Raw genomic sequence first — 19572 nt, 5'->3', positions numbered from 1 at the left:
TAGGGACTGTATTAACCAAAAAGATTGTTACAAGCCTTAGGATTAAGACAGGAAACTAGCACTGCCCTGGTGGGTAAGAGCAATGCTATATATAAACAGTGTACAGAGGATGACTGGAGAGGCCAGAAAGCCTGCCTACACAAAGGTATATCCTCACTAGCCTTCAATAACTCCTACAGCTGAATTTGCCCCCAGGGAGTGTCTGTAATCACTCCAGGAAGACCTGAGAGGATTGACACATTAACCTGGGCTCGCTAGAGAACTAGGATCATTGATTTTGAAACTATGGAGAGCCTTAGGGGAACCATCCAGTCCATCACTGGTCACTTACAGATAAGGAAATCGGGAACGAGGCCTAACAGAGTATTTCTATTTATAGACATGTCCCCTGACATGTGGTCTGATGTTCTTCCCACTGAGCCACCCTGCACCAAGCAGAGAACACGGCCAGAATAAATGGATGCAGGGACACACAGGTTTTGTTGAGATGGGGGGAAGAGCACAGAGCATGGGATGTGGCCCCCAAAAAGGCAGGTGCTGAGTGGGAAGCTCTAGCAGGGGAGCCGGCATAAAGAACCGGACGGTTAAGGAGGAATGTGGCAGAAAAGGACAAATCAACTGAAGTTGGTTTTGTTTTTCTGTTTTGTCTTTCCATTTTACCTGAGAGCTGTGACTACAGAATTTATCATTATCTCGCATTTGTGCCAAGCTTTCTTCCTTTTTAAATACTTTCATAGACGTTACCATACTTGAGTCTCCCATTATTCTTGTGAACTCACGAAACACATGAAAGTGCCATTAGGTCCATTTCACATAGAGGAAAACTAAAGACCTAAGAGTAATTAACAAGGAACTTGAGCGAAGAAACTTCGAGCCACAGAGGCAGAGTAAATGGTGAACACTCAAAGATACCTCTCCATTTGAAAGAGAAAAAATACATTTCCATTAGCAACCTGATAGGATTTTTTTTTCCAGAAGTCCTAAGGGGAACCAAGCATTCAGAAAATTATATCATAAAAGGAGAAAGTGGAGGAGTGTAAATTAGTAGGAGGAAAGAAAAGAGGTTGCAGTGAGGGATGTCTATAAAATAGTAACTTTAACAATTCTACAAATAGGGGGGAGGGGGACAAGGGAAAGTGAGAGGATGCCCACAGGGGAGAAAAATACAGACAGGAAGAGGGTAATGTGTCCTTTATAGCCTAAGAGGAACCTTACATTATGTTGACAGCTCCCAGGGGGCATCTTTAGTGTTAAGGTCAAAAATACATGAAAAGATAGTTACTGCAGTGCCCACTGGGCATTTAAAAAAGGAAAATGCTGCATATTTCACTTTAGAATGTTGTAACTATAATGCAAGATCTACACTATAGGAGTTAACTGGAGACAGGTTTGTGGTTCCCAATCTCTTCCGTTTGCATGCAAAAGGTCTATTTAGCCACGGGTCATGCTGTAAACTTGCAGTAAACAAGCCTTTAATCTTTGCCTAGAGTGTCAGAGAAGTCAACTTTTCTAAGTAGCAGGGCTAAAAAGGAGATAAAACATAACAGCACATCCTTAGCAGGATCAAAACAACACTTTTCACTGGATTTTGATTTAGACCCTTTTTCTTAAATGACACTGTATCATCACAGTATAATGCTGCTACTCACTGTTCGGGGAGTTCATCCCTTATGCATGTTAAAAATGAACAACTCAACAGAGCATCTTTCATGTGAATGGAAATCAGTGAAGCACAGAGGTAAGCAGAATGTAACAAAACCGAATGAATCTGTAACTAAAGGACAGCAAATCAGAATTCCAAACCTGCTCACAGGTATTGCGGAGGCAGGGAAAAGCCAACTAGGAGTGAGCTGCGTAAAGAAAAGTCATTCACACTACAAGGGCTCTAGGGTAAAGAGCGAGCTGAAAGAGAATGATCTACAATCACAGATTTGCAGACATACGAGGCTTTGTTTTCCAGACCCAAAGCCCCAGTTGTCTCTGGTACGACAGCGACCCCTGAAATCGCCCCGGCTGCCAGTCCCTAAACCTGCCGGAGAGCCACTGCTGCCACCTCCTGTTCTCTCCCGGTAATGCTGCCAAAGGAAACCGGCCCTGAGCTCTTCCTGCAGGACCAGTGCCTACTCCCCACTTAGTTAATTAAGCGCAGCATTTTTTTGGAGCTAGAATCCTGACCTCAAGTTTAATAAAATACAGATGATTTGCATCTCGACTCTAGATATTAACAATGCACAGGGAAGAAACCTAGAAGCCAATCTTAAACACTGCATTTGTGGTTTTGTTTTTAAAAACAAAACCCTTGGGTGCCTGGGTGGCTCAGTTGGTTAAGCATCTGACTCTCGGTTTCAGCCCAGGTCATGATCTCACAGTTCGGTTCCTGCTCCCACTGACAGCACAGAGCCTACTTGGGATTCTCTCTCTCCCTTTCTCTCTGCCCCTCCCTGATTCACATGCTCTCTCCCTCTCAAAATAAACAAATAAATTTTTGAAAAAATAAAAATGAAAACAAAATCTTCTCTATCCTGCAGGTGTTATTAGGACAGCTCTCACGAACATGGACCGAGAAGCCAAAGAATACTATGAAGTGATTATCCAAGCCAAGGACATGGGAGGGCAGCTTGGAGGGTTAGCTGGGACCACGACGGTCAACATCACCCTCTCAGATGTCAATGATAACCCACCCCGCTTTCCCCAGAGTGAGTACCTAACCATTGAGAGTACAGATCTCAGGCCAGAGGGATGCACCTATTACAGAAGTGAAAGAAAGAGGCCAGTCTGAGTTCCTCCTTAAGTTCAATTATCCATGGGTTCCCTTCCTACATTTATCATGCAATTCTCACACAACCATTTCCCTTCTGGGCCCAACATCCCATAGCACTATACTAGTGTTTCTCACCTTTTTCATTAGCACCTCTCTCTGGAGCTCTTTTAGACTTTTTCTTTTTTTCTTGATCACCATGCCCTGCACCCTGCCCCATAAAATTAAATACTAAGGAATAAGATTTTGTTGGATAGGGGTGAACTTAGAAAGCTACAAACCACTGCAGCATCTAAGTGTTTTTTTTTTTTCAGATCTCCCCTTTCCCCCAAACCAATGTTTGTCCCCTAGGAGACAATACTGCCCTGTTGAGAATGCACACAGAGAAACTAAGCCAAAACTGCAGGTGAACACATAGCAGCCCATCTGACTACCTCACCAGTCAACCCACAAGAGTACCAAGTACCGGTTTTGCAATGGCACTGGCCATGAGGGATACAAGATGCTTCAGACCCAGTCGCTGCCCTATGAAGCTTAAAATCCAGCTGGAGAGTACACAGCCTAACCTCCCCAAAAGTTAACCAAGAAGTAGTAGCATTTGCCGTGTCACCTGAGTAGCGTAGAATGAAACTGTCACAATAAACTATGAAGCCTTCACAGAAGGGCAATACCTCAACAGGGGACTAAAAACTATAAAACATTTAAATCAGAAGAAAGGAAAACATTCCAGAAGGCAAAAGCCATTCATTCATTCATTCATTCATTCAAAAAATATTTGTTTCCGGCACCATCTAGGTATGACACATAGATTAGTTTACAAAACAAAATCTCTGCTTTGCTAGAGCTCATTCGAGTAGAACCTGAATGTAAGGGAGAAAATATTTATCTACAATAGAAAGACCTGGAAATAAAGTAGCAAATAGAATTTTATGTTCAAAGACTCCCTGAAAGTGGAGACCTGCTCTTTCGTGTTTTAAATGTCTTACTTTTCTAAAGGAAGTCAGTGAAAAGTTTTTGAGCAAGACAGAGACATGAAAGAAGGCTAATGTGATAGCCAAGTACAGGAGGGGTTGGTTAAGAGTGGGGACTAGCAGCTGGGGAAGCCATCAGAGGGCTTTTGCAATGGTCAACACTGGAACTGATAAGGACTTAAGGAAACAGAAGGAATGGAGTAAGACCAGTAAGAAAACAGGGACTTCTGTCTCCTGATTTCCTGGCTGAAGGAAACATGGCAGAGAGTGGAGTCAAAGATGACTACGATGTTTTAGGTCTAAGTGACAGGGAGCAGAATCGTAGTGCTGACAGAAAGAGAGGATGCAAAATGCAACCTGTGGCAGGGAAGGAGGAAGACAAATACGGATTTGAATATGAAGTGACAGCAGGACAGTCTGATTGAATGTCCTTAAGGAAGGTGGAAATAAAGAGCTGTAACTGTGGAATGGAGCCCAGAAATGGAGAAGGGAATGTGAGAATCAGATACCTAAAGGGAACAGTTGGGAGAAATGAGAATAGCAGCCACAATTCCAGGTGAAAGACTTGATGAGGGAAATCAGGTTAAAAAAAAACACTAAACTAAACTAAAACCAGCGTCAAGCCAGACTATTAGCTGAGTAGCTATATTCTGAATCAGCCAGACCAAGTGAGCCATCTCTTTTATCTCTGTATAGTTAGGAAGGAAGTTCAAATACTCACATACAACTGGTATACACAAAGACCCCAGGAGATTTCACGAAACAAAAAGGCAGAATACTAGGTAAGTACTCGGCAAGCAGGCTGAGAAGCTGACTGGCTCTACCGTACAGAGCAGCAGTGCATCATGGAGCAGCTGGTGAAATGTCCTATGGATTGGTTTCTTACTGCTTTGCCGATTCTGTGGGTTCTATCTTTATTACTTCACGAATGGCTCACATTGCCATACAGATTCCTGAACATCCTTAAACTACCCTATTTGGCTTTTTAAATTAGACACTAGAGGGGTCTCTGATGAAGACAGAAAGGTCAAAAGAACCATGTTATTGTGTAGCTCCTAAGTGTGTGGATTTGGACAAACCACAGGAAAGTCCTATCACCCCAAACCTGCCAACTTCACAACAGCACAATACAACACAACAAGAGCCAGGGTTTCAGTCCTGCCCTGCAAGTCAACATCTTAACACCCATTCTAAAGCAAACATTTTGAGTTGTCACTTTTTCAAAATCATGGAGAATCTGGCATAGAGCAAAAGCATGGACTACGCTGCACAGAGGATGAAATGTAAATACATAACAGTGATTGTCATTGGGGCGCCTGGGTGGCTCAGACAGTTAAGCATCGAACTCCTGATTTCAGCTAGGGTCGTGATTTCACGGTTCCTGGGTTTGAGCCCCGCGTCAGACTCTGTCCGTGCAATCAGCACGGGGCCTGCTTGAGATTCTCTCTCCCCCTCTCTCCCTCCACATGAGCACAGAGCCTGACGTAGGGCTTGATCCCACGACCCTGGGATCATGACCTGAGATGAAATCAACAGTTGGATGCTCAACCAACTGAGCCACCCAGGCACCCCTTGACTGCTCATTTTAAAAATTCAATTCTCCTTCTTTCTTATAATTACTACCATAATATGATCATGGGATGGTGACAAAATGAAACAACTATTATTTTACATTGAACAAACTCAGTTACCTTTAACTGAACCAAATACAACGGAGTATCAAGATCTCAGGCTATTTTTTTTTTTAATATTTTTTATTTATTTCTAGGAGAGAGAGAGAGAGAGACAGCGTGAGCAGGAGAGGGTCAGAGAGAGAGGGAGTCACAGACTGAAACAGGCTCCAGGCTCTGAGCTGGCAGTCAGCACAGAGCCCGATGCGGGGCTCGAACCCACGAACCGCGAGATCATGACCTAAGCGAAAGTCGGACGCTTAACCGACTAAGCCACCCAGGCGCCCCTCAGGCTATTTATTTCTAACACAACGCATCATGTGTAGAAATCTTACACATATGCTTGTTTAAACACAGAACACACAGCTTTCCTGGTGTGGGAAATATACTTGTTTGTTTTTCCCAAAAGTTCTGCAATAGCAAAGTCTGATTCATCAACAACTTTGGAAGAAAAGGGAAAGAGATCATGAAATCCACGTGCCTGCCAGCTTAATACAGACATCAGCAATTTCCTGGCTCTTATTTGCAAAGAACAGGCTTTATTTCTTCTCCTGCACAAGGGAGGGTGCTGTGAGCTGGTTGGGTGCTGTCAACCTCCCCAAATCTTTGTGAAACTCAAGCCCTCACATCCCAGGCTTCCCTGTAGCTTGAAATACATATTAGAATGAGAGACTATGAACATATTGAAAAGTGATTGTGTGATTTTCTTTGTTCTTTAGTTAGTCACATTTTGATTGACAAAATAATGAAGAACATCAAAAAGTTGAGCCCCAGAGATGGTAAGGTAGCGAAGACACAACTCTTTGGAAATGAAAATGAACTACATTTAACTGTGAATTCAAAATAATCAAGTTGAAAAGGAGAACATTTCCAACTCTGAGATTCTCACATATGTGACGGTGTTTGGGGTATTCTAATCTGGATCAAGAGAACAAGCCACAGCAGAGGTCTGCCGGGGGCAGAGCCAAAGGCAAAGACACACTGATGGACAGCACAAGGAGCTGGGAGCTGGTAGTAGAATAGCTGCAGCTGCTCTTTGAGGCTGTTCCTCATTTAGAGCTCACTGATCCACTAACTTTGGGCAGGTGGACAGAGCTAGAAACTCCATACACTGGCCAGGCCACAAAGGAAACCGTGGGTATTTTCAAGTGTGAACAGGATAAATATATACTTGGCAATCACCATGGTTTTTTTTTTTTTTCCTTTCTGAGAAGGAATTAACATTTGGGGAAATAGTTCATTAGGAAGGACTGAAAGATCAGAAAGCAAGAAAATTCCTTCACTCTGAATGTAGAGTCAGTAAGAGAAGAAATATTTTGGGAGTGCCTGGGTGGTTCAGTCGGTTAAGCGTCTGACTCGTGATTTCAGCTCAGGTTGTAATCTCACAGTTCATGGGTTCAGGCCCCATATCGGGCTCTGCACTGACAGTGTGGAGCCCACTTGGGATTCTCTCTCCCTCTCTCTCTGCCCTTCCCCCACTCTCAAAAATAAATAAGCTGTAAAAAAGTGGGGGGGAAGGAGAAAAAATATTTTTGTTTTCATCGTATCCTATTCTTTTTTTAATGTTTTGTTTGTTTGTTTGTTTTTGAGAGAGAGCGTGAGTTGGGTAGGGGCAGAGAGAGGAGGACAGAGGATCTAAAGCAGGCTCTGCTCTGACAGCAGCAAGCCTGACGTGGGGCTTGAACTCACGAACCGTGAGATCATGACCTGAGCTCAAGTCAGACTCTCAACTAACTGAACCACCCAGGCACCCCTCATCCTGTCCTATTCTTAAAATTAGGTCAAGCTATTTTGGCCCCTCCTTATTAAACATCCAGTATAGACTATGACCTCATAATGCTCAGCCTCTCTGGATTTCAGGTTTTCCTCTATAAAACTCATGTTTTAATTCTTAAACCAGGAGAAAGGCATTTTGCCCAGCATGCCTGATATGATTTGACACTACTGAGGCATTTTTTATAGCAACAGATTACATGAACGCATGCTCTGACCTTTCTTCACAGAACATTATCAGATGAGTGTGTTGGAATCAGCTCCAGTTAGCTCCACTGTGGGCAGAGTGTTTGCCAAGGACTTGGATGAAGGAATCAATGCAGAGATGAAATACACCATTGTGGACGGAGATGGTGCAGATGCGTTTGACATTAACACAGATCCAAATTTCCAAGTAGGCATCATAACTGTGAAGAAGGTAAGGCAACCCCTCTTGCCAAATCATGTTAATGGAGACTGGGAATATATATCAGATCAGTAAGGGCTGCTACACTAGCAACATGTAATGTTTGAAAACCTCAGACAAATGTTCTTTCTGCTTGTTAAAAAAAAAAAAAACTCCTTTTGCTTACCCATAAATACTGGGTGTGTCATCATTTTGTAGAGAGGGTACTTATGTCATGATAAAAATATAATTATGTCATTTCTCCCAATTCATTACTTAATCACTTAAAAAACTGTTGCAGCTTAATTCACTAATGATGCTAATGACTTGATCAATATCTACAGTTGAATAACACTCATTTCTTACTATATTATACCATAAATAATAAAGCAAGCTATAATATTATTTATGAATCAATAAGTAACATGCAGAGATTTTTTTCATTGCTACTTGAAGATCCACAGATGCTAATTAGACTTGGAAAACTTTTATCAAACATAGCTACTGAGTGGCATTATCACTTGAAATTCCTTTGCTTCATAAATTACCAAGTTTTATGAATATAAGCAATCAACTTTTTCTGTGACATAAAACACATATGGATATATTGGGGTGGAAAATAAAACCTTAAAAAACTAAAGTTGTAATGACCTAGTAGCTATATATCTGATGAAACTCAAAAACTCATTCATTTAATCTTCCATCTCTTCTATTTTAAATACATCTAAGATATCTCATTTATTCAACAAATATTTGTTGAGCATCTACCTATGTTCCAGGTATCACTCTACATGTATAATATAGAGAGTAAGTAAAATAACTAAAAATATCTGCCTTTGTGGAGCTTACATTCTAATAAGGGGAAGAAGACAATCAAAATACCAAATAAATCAATAAAGTAATACAGTACTAGAAAGTGATAAATGCCACATTGGAGAAGGGCAGAACAGAATAAAGTGAGATCAGAAAAGCCAAGATGACGTCAAATTTAAATTGGGATTGGCTTCACAGAGAAGTGACATTTATACAAAGATTTAAAGTGGGTACAGTTACAGCACAGAGCTGGACACACTGACAATGCAAACCCCTGGGAGGTGCCCTACAAACAACTTTCAGTAATTTTACGCAGCCCTGAAGACAAGGGAATGGGCATGGAGATGTTGAGGAAAAGCGTTCCAGGCAAAGGGACAACCAGTACCAAGGCCCAGAGATGGGTTCTGCCTACTCTGTTTCAAAAGCAACAAAGGGGTTGATAAGGCTCAGTAGAGGGGAAGACTAGTAGAGGAAAAAGTCAGACCTATAAATGTACAACCTATAGGCTGCTCTAAGTATTTTTTCCTCTGAGTAAAGTGGGGAACAACTAAAGAACTTTAAAACATGTATAACTGGACTTTCATTATAAAATAATTGCTCTGTAGGCTGTGTTGAAAAAAGACCATAAGAGGGGAGCAATAATCCAGGTAGGAGATGATGGTGGCTCAGCCTAAGGTGGTAGGAATGGAGGTGGTGAGATGCGGTCAGGATCTGGATAAACTTTGAAAGTAGCACCCACTGGATTTCCTAACAAACTGAATAAGAATATGAAAGAAAGAGAGAAATCAACTGAGCAACAAGAACAGAGCTACCTCTAACTAAGATGGGGGAGTCTACACATAGAGAAGGTAGCAGGCAGTGACAAATACTGGTTTTAAGTTCTGGACATGTCACTCAAGTGGACATGTGTAGTAGCTACTGGGTATAGGAATATGGAGTTTAGACAAGAGTTCTGGGCTGGAAATATAAGTTTGGGAGTCAAAAGCATATAAATGGTGCTTAAAGCAAATACAACAGAATGACATTCCAAGGGACTGGGCACAGATGGAGAAGACAGTGAAAATGAGCCCCGTAGCACCCCAGCATGAAGAGGTGAGAGAGAAGGGCAAGGATAAGCAAGGAGACTAAGAAGGAGAGATCAGGAAAACAGGAGGAAAATTAAGGGAGTGTGGTGCCCAGGCATTAAAAACTGTCTCCAGGAGAAGGGAAAGACAAATGCTGTTGAAGATCATGTAAGAACATTGAAAACCAACCACAGACTTTAGGAACATGGATATCATCGATGACCTTCACAAAAGCAACAAAGTCATAACTCAGAATGGGGCACCCAGTTAATAATGTCTTTAACAACACCTTTACTACATGCTATTCCACGGAGTAGAATTAACACTGCTTTAGAAGTGAAGAGTTCAGGGGCGCCTGGGTGGCTTAGTCGGTTGAGCGTCCGACTTTCGCTTGGGTCATGATCTCGCGGTTTGTGGGTTCGAGCCCCGCGTCGGGCTCTGTGCTGACTGCCAGCTCAGAGCCTGGAGCCTGTTTCAGTCTGTGACTCCCTCTCTCTCTGACCCTCCCCTGCTCACGCTGTCTCTCTCTCTCTCTCTCCTAGAAATAAATTAAAAAATATATGTATAAAAAAAAAAAGAAGTGAAGAGTTCATATATTTGTCCTATATTTACATAAGCAATATACAAATACACCAAAAGAACAGATAAGTCAGCATCTCACCAACCAGAAATCTTTATAAACCAGCACACAATGACCTCAAAACAGTATAAAATGCTGATACCAACTTCAGAATCATCAAATAAACCTGGATGTAATTTAAATATTACAGTTTCTTATTTTATTCTCCTCCTTTGAGTTAATAACATGTTAGAATTATAAAACATGACTAGAAATAACAATACCACCTTGGGGTATGACATAAGATTAAGATCATTCCCCTATGATGTGGTATGCCTCAAGTAAAAAGTTAATAATGCACTGCTTACTATGTCTGGTAACTGAATACAAGATAGATGCTCAAAGGTTTGGAGAATTAGTGTTTCTTTAATGCAAAAAATTTCTTTAAAAAAATGAATCAGAAAAAAAGCTTTTGGGATTCTCAATATATTTTAAATTTTATTTTATATCTTAAAATAATATATAATTCTAAATAATAATATACTAATGTATTTCAAGTTATTATAGCTTAGACCTTATTATAGGCCATTCATTTTAAAAAAATATTAACTATTACAATTTTGTATCTGAAGGGAACCTCAAAATATTGTTTCTCCAGCTCCCTTATATGGAGAAAAGATTAAACCTTCTAAGATTGACCACTATCTTTCATTGTCATTACTAAATCTATATCCATATTTAATCAAAACAGACATCAGTTTGGCCAAGGTCATTTGGATTTCTCTTCTGAACTTAGGAGGTGATAGAAAATGGAATTAAAAAAGAGGTCAATACGTTGGGTAGATGGACAAGTCAAAGATAATAAATACTTTCGAGGCTACTGACTGCTCAGTCTATACTTTCAGAACAACATTCACTCAAGATGCCTGGTCCACACTCATCTTCCCAATTTGTCATTAATAATGTCATATAAAAGTGAAACAGAAGTTCTGCTTTTGATTTATTTCCCTAAGCCCTATTATTAGTCTAACAAGCACATACTTTTTCAAAAAGAAAAATTAAGTTGAATTGATAGAATTGGGTAATTGGGTCTTCATAAAACCACAGTGATTACTACCCAGTACCATGGGTCTTTTGGCTTTTAAGTAATCAATCAATTGATTTCCAGTCTCAACTCAAATGCTTGAAAGATAACTTGAAATACGTAATTTTCAGATTGCTCTTTATTCTAGAGGAGCATGCTGTCATGCTATACTCCAGTCTTCAGCATGTCTTCCATCTCCCATCATACAGCAAGCAATTGTTTGGGGTCCATTTTCCTCGTAGGCAGGCCACAAAAAGCAAAACTGTATTTCATCAAATCTAAGATGCCCATGAAATGGAAATCACATCATTGTTTTATATATCACTTTAAAAAAAAAAAAAAAAAACTCTTGCAATTCAAATGGTACAATGCTTTCTACTTCCTTATTTGTAAGGAAAATAAAAGCTTTTTTGTAAAAATGCTCTTGTTGGCACAGATATATGTGCTTCACTAACATCAGAGTTGTTTCCATGCCACTCTGCCCATACGACAATTTTTGTTTCAATGTCAAATATTAGTACAATCTTTCTGAAGACATTTTAGAAGACAATAAAGTTCAACACATGTAATCCCAACAATGTGTGGAGCTCAGGTGAAATGCATGCATGCTCTCTCCTGCGGGGCCTAGAGCAACTGTAAGATGCCATCAATTGGAGAAGCAACACTATTTCCAAAATGTCAAAATATGAAAAGACGCATACCTTAAGATCACTAAAATATTGTAACATAAAATCTGTGTATATTATCACCCAAATGGTACTTGTCAATACTCATCAAAACTTGTGGTGGAAAACTTTTTTACACTACTCAATGTAACATTTTTTGCTGCCTTTTGGATTTTAGGCCCTTACTAGGCACTGGGGAATAAACATCTAATTCTTAGCCTTTGCCCTTAGTTTGGTGAAAAGAACCATCACAGAAACATTTGTAAAACAGAGAAAGAAGAACCATAATAAAAGAACCACAAAATATGACAAAGTACTATGGGAACAGAGGAAGGAGTAATTTATTCTGCCTAAAGACAGAGTATTACTATTTTGTGCCCAATTTTTGTGGTTCAATTTTCAAGAATATAATATCTCTTCATCATATTATGTGCTTTAAGTCTAGGAAGTTTCTTGAATTTGGAACTTGGGTTCTGGATTACTCTTCGATGATTTACTATTACAACTATGGAAATAATTCTTTGATGTTAAAAAAACAAGTACAAAAACTTTTCAAGACAGAAGTCAAACTCCTATATCAATTGTGAGCAACTTAAAGCTTAGGGCATTTAGGGCAATGTTTTCTTTCAATTTTAAATAATAAAATTATTTAAGTGAGGGAGACAATCTTAATGTAATCATCAGTGGGTAATTTATTTTCAAAAAAATTTTTAGCAATTGAAAACTCACTTTAGTCCCTTCAACAGATAGTATTGGAACTGGATATCCATATACAAAAAAACACACTTTACTACCTCACAAAAACAAATTCAAAATGGATCATATACCTACCTAAATATAATAAACTGAACCTATAAAGTTTCTAGAAGGAACATGGAAGGGAATCTTTCTGACCCTTATTGGGCAAAGATTTCTTAGATATGACACCAAAACCACAATAAGAAAGTGATAAATAAGACTCTATCAAAATGAAGAGTTTCTTTTCTTCAAGGCACCTGCGTCCAGCTCATGATTTCAGCTCAGGTCTTGATCTCAGGGTCATGAGATCGAGCCCCACACAGAGCTCTGCACTGGGCATGGAGCCTGCTTAAAATTCTCTCTTTTTCTCTCCCTCAGCCCCTCCTCCACAAGCATACACACATGCTCTCTCTCTCTCTCTAAAAAAGTTTCTTCTCTTCAAAAGCACTGTTAAAACTAATCACAGATTGGGAATAAATATTTGCCAACACATGTCTGATAAAGGACTTGAATATAGACTATATAAAGAACTCTTCAAGAAGATATACAAAAATGCTAAACATCATTAGGCATTAGGGAAATACAAATCACAATGAGATACTGCTTCATACCCACTAGAATGGCTAAAATCAGAAAAACTGATGAAATCAAGTAATGATAAGGATGTTGAGCAGTTAGAACTTTCATACATTCCTGGAAGGAATTCAAAATGATACAGCCACTTTAAAAACTGGTGCAGGGGGTATCTGGGAGGCTCAGTAAGTTGAGCATCTGACTTCAGCTCAGGTCATGATCTCACAATTTGTGGGTTTGAGCCCCACATCAGGTTCGCTGTGGTCAGTGCAAAGCCACTTTGTTGCTTTGGATCCTGTCTCCCTCTCTCTCTGCCACTCCCCCACTCACACTCTCTCTCACAAAGACTGAAAAAAAAAAAAAAGAACTTACAAAAATAAATAAATAAACATTGGCTTGGAAGTTTCTTATAATGTTAAAATATATTTAACCATACAATCCAACAATCCAATTCCTAGGTTTTTACCCAACTTAAATAAAACTCTACGTTCACACAAAAGCCTGTATGCAATGTTCATGGCAGAATTATTCATAACCATCAGAAACTAGAAACAACCCAAATGTACCTCAAGTAGAGAATAGATAAATAAGCTGTGGTACACCCATACAGTAAATAGTACTTGGTAATAAAAAGGGACAGACTATTCATTCACAAAACAACATGAATGAATTTCAAACACACCACGCCAACTAAAAGAAGAGATTCAAAAAAGTATTTCCTAAACAGTTCCATTTATACAACATTTATACATTTTTTTAATATTTTATGTTCTTTTTATTTTTATTTTTGAGAGAGAGAGAGGGAGAGACAGACAGATCACTGAGTGGTGGAGGGGCAGAGAGAGAGGGAGACACAATATGAAACAGGCTCCAGGCTTGGAGCTGTCGGCACAGAGCCCAATGCCAGGCCTGAACTCATAAACTGCAAGGTCATGACCTGAGCTGAAGTTGGCTGCTCAACCAACAGAGCCTCCCAGGTGCCCCTACAACATTCTTATAATAGAGACAGAACACAGATCAGTGGTTGCCAGTGGGGAGGGACTGACCACAAAGGAGCCACTGGACAAGGAGTAATGATGGAGGGATCACAGTGATGGACTGTTTCCACCTAACTCTGTGTCAAAACCTACAAAACTTTATACTAAAAATAGATGAACTTTAATGTACATAAATTATACTTTAAGAAAAAAAAAAACAAAATGGGACGCCTGAGTGGCTCAGTCAGTTGAGCATCCGACTTCAGCTGAAGTCATGATCCCACAGTTTGTGGGTTCGAGCCCCACACTGGGCTCTGTGCTAACAGCTTGGAGCCTGGAGCCTGCTTTGGATTCTCTCTCTCCCTCTCTCTCTCTCTCTCTCCCTCTCTCTCTGCCCTTCCCCGACTCACGCTATAAATCTCTCTGTCAAAAATAAACATTAAAAAAAATAGTACAAATTTATGCCAAATCACAAAATGACTTAAAATTAAGGGGAAAACAAACTTTACCTAGCTCAAACCTACCATGAACAACAGTGCCTACTTTGGGTGACCCATATTTAAGGAAAGAATTTTAAGAGAACATAATGTAATTTAACAGGAAAAGATGAATATCTAGATTTGGAGAGTAAGTATAAATAAAATAAATTGGTAGGGCACCTGGGTGGCTCAGTCGGTTAAGCATTCGACTCGTGGCTCAGGTCATGATCACCCAGTTCCGTGTATTCAAGCCCATTGTTGGGCTCTGCACTGACGGTGCACAGCCTGCTTGGGATTTCTGGTCTCCCTCTCTCTCTGTCCCTGCCCCACTAGCACTGTCTCTGTCGCTCTCAAAATAAACCAATAAACTTTAAATAAATAAATGGATAGATAGATAGATAAGTAAAATTGGTAAAACTATTCCTTCAAGTAAAACTATTCCTTCCTATCATATAATCTGAATGGTAGATTTCCCCGTTAATAAAACCTTGCCTTTTTAAAAATTTATTTATTTATTTACTAAATGATCTCTAAACCCAACATGGGGCTCAAACTTAAAACCCTGAGATTAAGAGCCTCAGGCTCTACTGACTGAGCCATCCAAGGCCCCTAAAGCCTTGCCTTTGATGAAGAACTAGCGAGACAGGCAAGCTGGTTTAAATGGGCATCGCTGACTCCAAGGACACAAGGAATACAACGTATGGCATAAATAAATGCAAAACATGCAGCAGCCAAACAACGAAATAAAACTCTTTTGTCAGAATCTGAAAATACACAATTTAATTAAAGCCGCTTCTACTGCTGTTTGTTTCTCAAAAGCAAAGCACTTAATTAAATGGACACATGCCTCCTTCTAACATAAAATGTGCTGACATTCAGCATATTTTATGAAAAGAAGTGCCAGTGAATATTTAGTTAGAAAAATTTAAGTCACTGTTAAGTGGACAGGTGACTTTTTGCTTTAGTTACTCCTTTGCTATCCACTGTAATTATTTTAAAGGACAGCCTTTCCATGATTTTTTTTTTATTATTGATGATGTTTTGAGGGAATTTTTGCTCAAAACATTTAGATATTTTTTTGGAAAAAAAATAAATGGATCACTCTTTTTTTAATGTAAAAATACATGTATCATATTTTTAATTTATTTTTTAAATTTACATCCAAGGTAGTTAGTATATAGTGCAACAATGATTTCAGGAGTAGATTCCTTAATGCCCCTTACCCATTTAGCCCACCCCCCTCCAACCACCCCTCCAGGAACCCTGTTTCTTCTTCAGAGTCTCTTATGTTTTGTCCCCCTCCCTGTTTTTACATTAATAAATGGATCATTCTTAAGGGATACAATTCAAGTTCACTTTCTACCCTAAAATGTTGTAATTTTTTTGACAGAAAACATTCTTATGGTATGAATAGATTAAAGAAAAAAGGAATCATCAAAAAACTGTATGATTTGGAATGTTACCAGACAAAGATAAAGTTTTGTGGGTGCCTCTGGATGAGGAATTTAAAACTCCAGACCAGCAGGGTGCCTGGGTGGCTCAGTAGGTTAAGTATCTGACTTCATCTCAGGTCACGATCTCACAGTTCATAAGTTCGAGCCCCACATCAGGCTCTGTGCTGACAGCTCAAAACCCAGAGCCAGCTTTAAATTATGTGTCTCCCTCTCTCTCTGCCCCTCCCCATTTGTGCTCTGTCTCTCTCTCTCTCTAAAATAAATAAACATTAAAAAAATCTAGAGCAGCATTTCTACTCTGACACTATGTAACCATGTCTGCTTAGCCCAGTATTCTGAGCTTCCTGTGACTCAGTCTCTTCAATTGTAAAATGAGGCACTGGTTTAGGTTCTTAAAGAAGATTTTTACAGGAGAACAGCTATGGGAAACTTAATACACAAACAGTGATCTAACACAGTGCTCTGAGAACTCCTGTAAGGTGTTTATGGTAGTTTCTTGGGGAAAAAAAATCACTATTGCCTTTGTACTTAAGAAGAATTTTTTAAAGAAGAAAATGGAAAAGACTTAGGCCTCAGTTATATGGATATTCTGAAACTGAACTCAAAATCTCTCTTAATTATCACGACACCTTTTAGATAAATAAGCATCTCTGAAGATAAGGTAATCAGGCTGATTAAAGAGTAGGCACACTGAAGTAGAGCCTGCGCAGAGTGCAGTGGAGGTCCTGATCAGTACACTGGCTGCCTTCACTCTCTGAAGTGTCTAGCATCTTCCTTACCTTCTTTACCCAATTTGTTGAAAATGACCTTAAGATCAAGAACTACCGAACACAGGAAAAATTCCCTGGTTTTTCCCTTTGCCCCTTTCCCACCATTTTAATGAAGATGAGAACCTACACCCTGGCTATCGATATTGGCCATCCTTTAGAACCTTGACATATATGCTCATGGCTAATCAATTCTTCCTGTTCCTGTTACTTTTCAGCCCCTGAGTTTTGAAAGCAAGAAAAGTTACACCTTGAAAGTGGAAGGAGCCAATCCTCACCTAGAGATGCGTTTTCTGAACCTAGGCCCATTTCAGGACACAACGACAGTGCACATCAGTGTGGAAGATGTGGACGAGCCCCCCATATTTGAACCTGCCTTTTACTTTGTGGAGGTTCCTGAGGATGTGGCGATTGGAACAACCATACAGATCATTTCTGCCAAGGACCCAGATGTGACCAACAACTCAATCAGGTTTTTCCGTAGATTTCACCTTTATTACATCTTCTAGCACTTTTTCCCTTTGCTTATTCTGAAGACTCTCCTTACTTCTTCCTGTTCAAGTAACAAGATCTTTTCATGTTATTCAGAAGTATCACTATGTTGGTAACTCACTGTCAATTGGTTTAGCAAAAAGCACACAGGTGCGCGCATGTACACACGCGCGTGCACAAACACACGCACACACACACACCCCTTAGTTTTCAGTCCTGGCCCTAGCAACATTTTCAGATGGAGTCTTTGTTGCGATGGGCTGTTCTGGGCATGGTTCAATGTTTAACAACATCTCTGGTCTCTATCCCACTAAATGCCAGTAGCACCTCTGAGCTGTGACAGCCTAAAATGTCCCCATATTTTACCAATGTCCCAGGAGGAAGGGATGGGGGGGGGGCCAAAAGCATCCCCAATTGAGAACTACTAATTCAGATAAAGTACAGATAGACACATAGATTACCAAAACATTTTAAAAATCTGTACAATCTTGGCTTGGAGTACCTGGGTGGCTCAGTCAGTGAAGCATCTGACTTCAGCTCAGGTCATAATCACATGGCTTATGAGTTCGAGCCTGGAGCCTGCCTTGGATTCTGTATCTCCCTCTCTCTCTGCCCCTCCCCTACTCATTCTCTCTCTCTCTCAAAAATAAACGTTAAAAAAACATTTTTTAATTGTCAAATCATAATGAGGAATACAAAAGTGATCACTGCACACTCAATTTTTAGGAAACTTTGATTTTTCTACTTTAAAAAAATGAGGGAAAAAGTATACTATATATATTTCCATATACTATAGAAAGAACATAGAAACTACTCATGTCTGGGGCACCTGGGTGACTCAGTGGGCTAAGCGTCTGGCTTCGGCTCAGGTCATGATCTCACAATTCATGGGTTCGAGCCCCGCGTCAGGCTCTGTGCTGACAGCCAGCTCAGAGCCTGGAGCCTGCTTCAGATTATGTGTCTCCCTCTCTCTCTCACCCTCCCTTGCTCACACTGTCTGTCTCTTTCTCTCTCAGAAATAAATAAAACATTAAAAATTTTTAAAAAGAAAAGAAAAGAAACTACTCCTGACCAAGGCTTCGATGCCATGTAGAATGGCCTGACAGGGCAAGCCTCTGTATCGGTCTCTCTAAAGTGTGTTCTGAACTTAGATTCCAATCAAGATGCTTCCCCATCAAGAGGTGGAGGAGAGCTGCTCTTATAGCCATGGCCATTTCCCCCATCAATTCTGGAACCAAAGTGCAAACAGCTGGTGGACAGGTTGACACCTCAACCTTCCAGAGCAACTGCCAAGCCTCTGAAGCTCGACACAAAAGATCAGGATTCCAAGGCTGTTTGAGGCCATCTGTCACATTCATTGTGGAAAGCCACGTGGTAAAACGGATCTGGGGCTTCAGCGCATGCAGACAACGCATTTTAAATGCACCCCAATTTATCAAATGCCTTTTCTATCATAGTTATTTCCTTCACCTAGTGCTATTTTGTATTTAATGAAAATGTGCTTTTTCAGCTTAACGAGGATAGTTCTCTCCTGAGAATAACTATAGTAGGGGAAATCTGCTTCGTCTAACCCATTAGTAAACATTTCACATTTCAGGCATTAAAAAAAAATGGCTAAAATGATTTTGTTTGAATTCTGATCTTTGATTTTTAGAAAGCAACTAATCTTTCCAATATAAATTATACTGACTTTATAGAAGTGGTATTTCAACCGTAAGCTTTTTAAATGTATAAAAGGAGGGAGGAAGTTAGTGAAACTGTATTATTCCCAACATAAATGATACATAATAACCACAACATAAATGGAACAAATTCTATAAATTCCTATTTTCGAAAGCCAAAAATATACATATATTTACATTATATTATATATACAGATATATAGATATATACATATATAGATATAGATACATAATCAATTAGTTAGCCTATTCATGTTAGAGAAGATACTGTAGGGAAAACTTTAGAGAATAAAACTTTATGGAGGAAAGAGGGAAATAAAACAAACACAAGCTTGAAAAAAATCAGAGCCCATTTCTAAAATAGTCAATTAGAATATCCAGTGGATACTTCCACATCTTTCCAGATTCTGACTCTGGCCTTCCACATGGTAAGCACCAGAAACATGACTGTTAGGAGTCACACTGCTAAATGACAGGCAAAAGGGGCTGAATGTAATCAGAAAACACATACACACTCTAGAGTGTGTGTGCAGTATTCAAGACTAAAGCCAGGATCTCAAGACATATGTAGAAATGAAAGCAAAACACCAACAGGCTCACATCCACTACTGCCGTGGAGCGGTGAGGCACACACAAGAGACCCCGTCTGGGGGCGCCGGGGTGGCTCC

The 19572-nt window shown here is 39.8% G+C and overlaps 1 protein-coding gene across 1 annotated transcript in view; it reads left to right on the top strand.

Annotated features, from left to right (window-relative positions):
- The window catches only part of CDH20 (cadherin 20), a 51690-nt gene that overhangs the window by 9322 nt on the left and 22796 nt on the right, over window positions 1–19572 (top strand). The window contains exons 4-6 of the mRNA XM_077777576.1: window positions 2529–2696; window positions 7403–7590; window positions 16949–17202. Of these exons, the coding sequence (XP_077633702.1) occupies window positions 2529–2696; window positions 7403–7590; window positions 16949–17202 (610 nt within the window). The remainder of the gene's footprint in view (window positions 1–2528; window positions 2697–7402; window positions 7591–16948; window positions 17203–19572) is intronic.

This window comes from Crocuta crocuta, unplaced genomic scaffold, assembly GCF_008692635.1.
Source record: "Crocuta crocuta isolate KB4526 unplaced genomic scaffold, BGI_CrCroc_1.0 scaffold36, whole genome shotgun sequence".
Classification (NCBI taxonomy): domain Eukaryota; kingdom Metazoa; phylum Chordata; class Mammalia; order Carnivora; family Hyaenidae; genus Crocuta; species Crocuta crocuta.
Note: the sequence above shows the minus strand (reverse complement) of the source record. Positions and strands in the feature narration are given on the sequence as shown.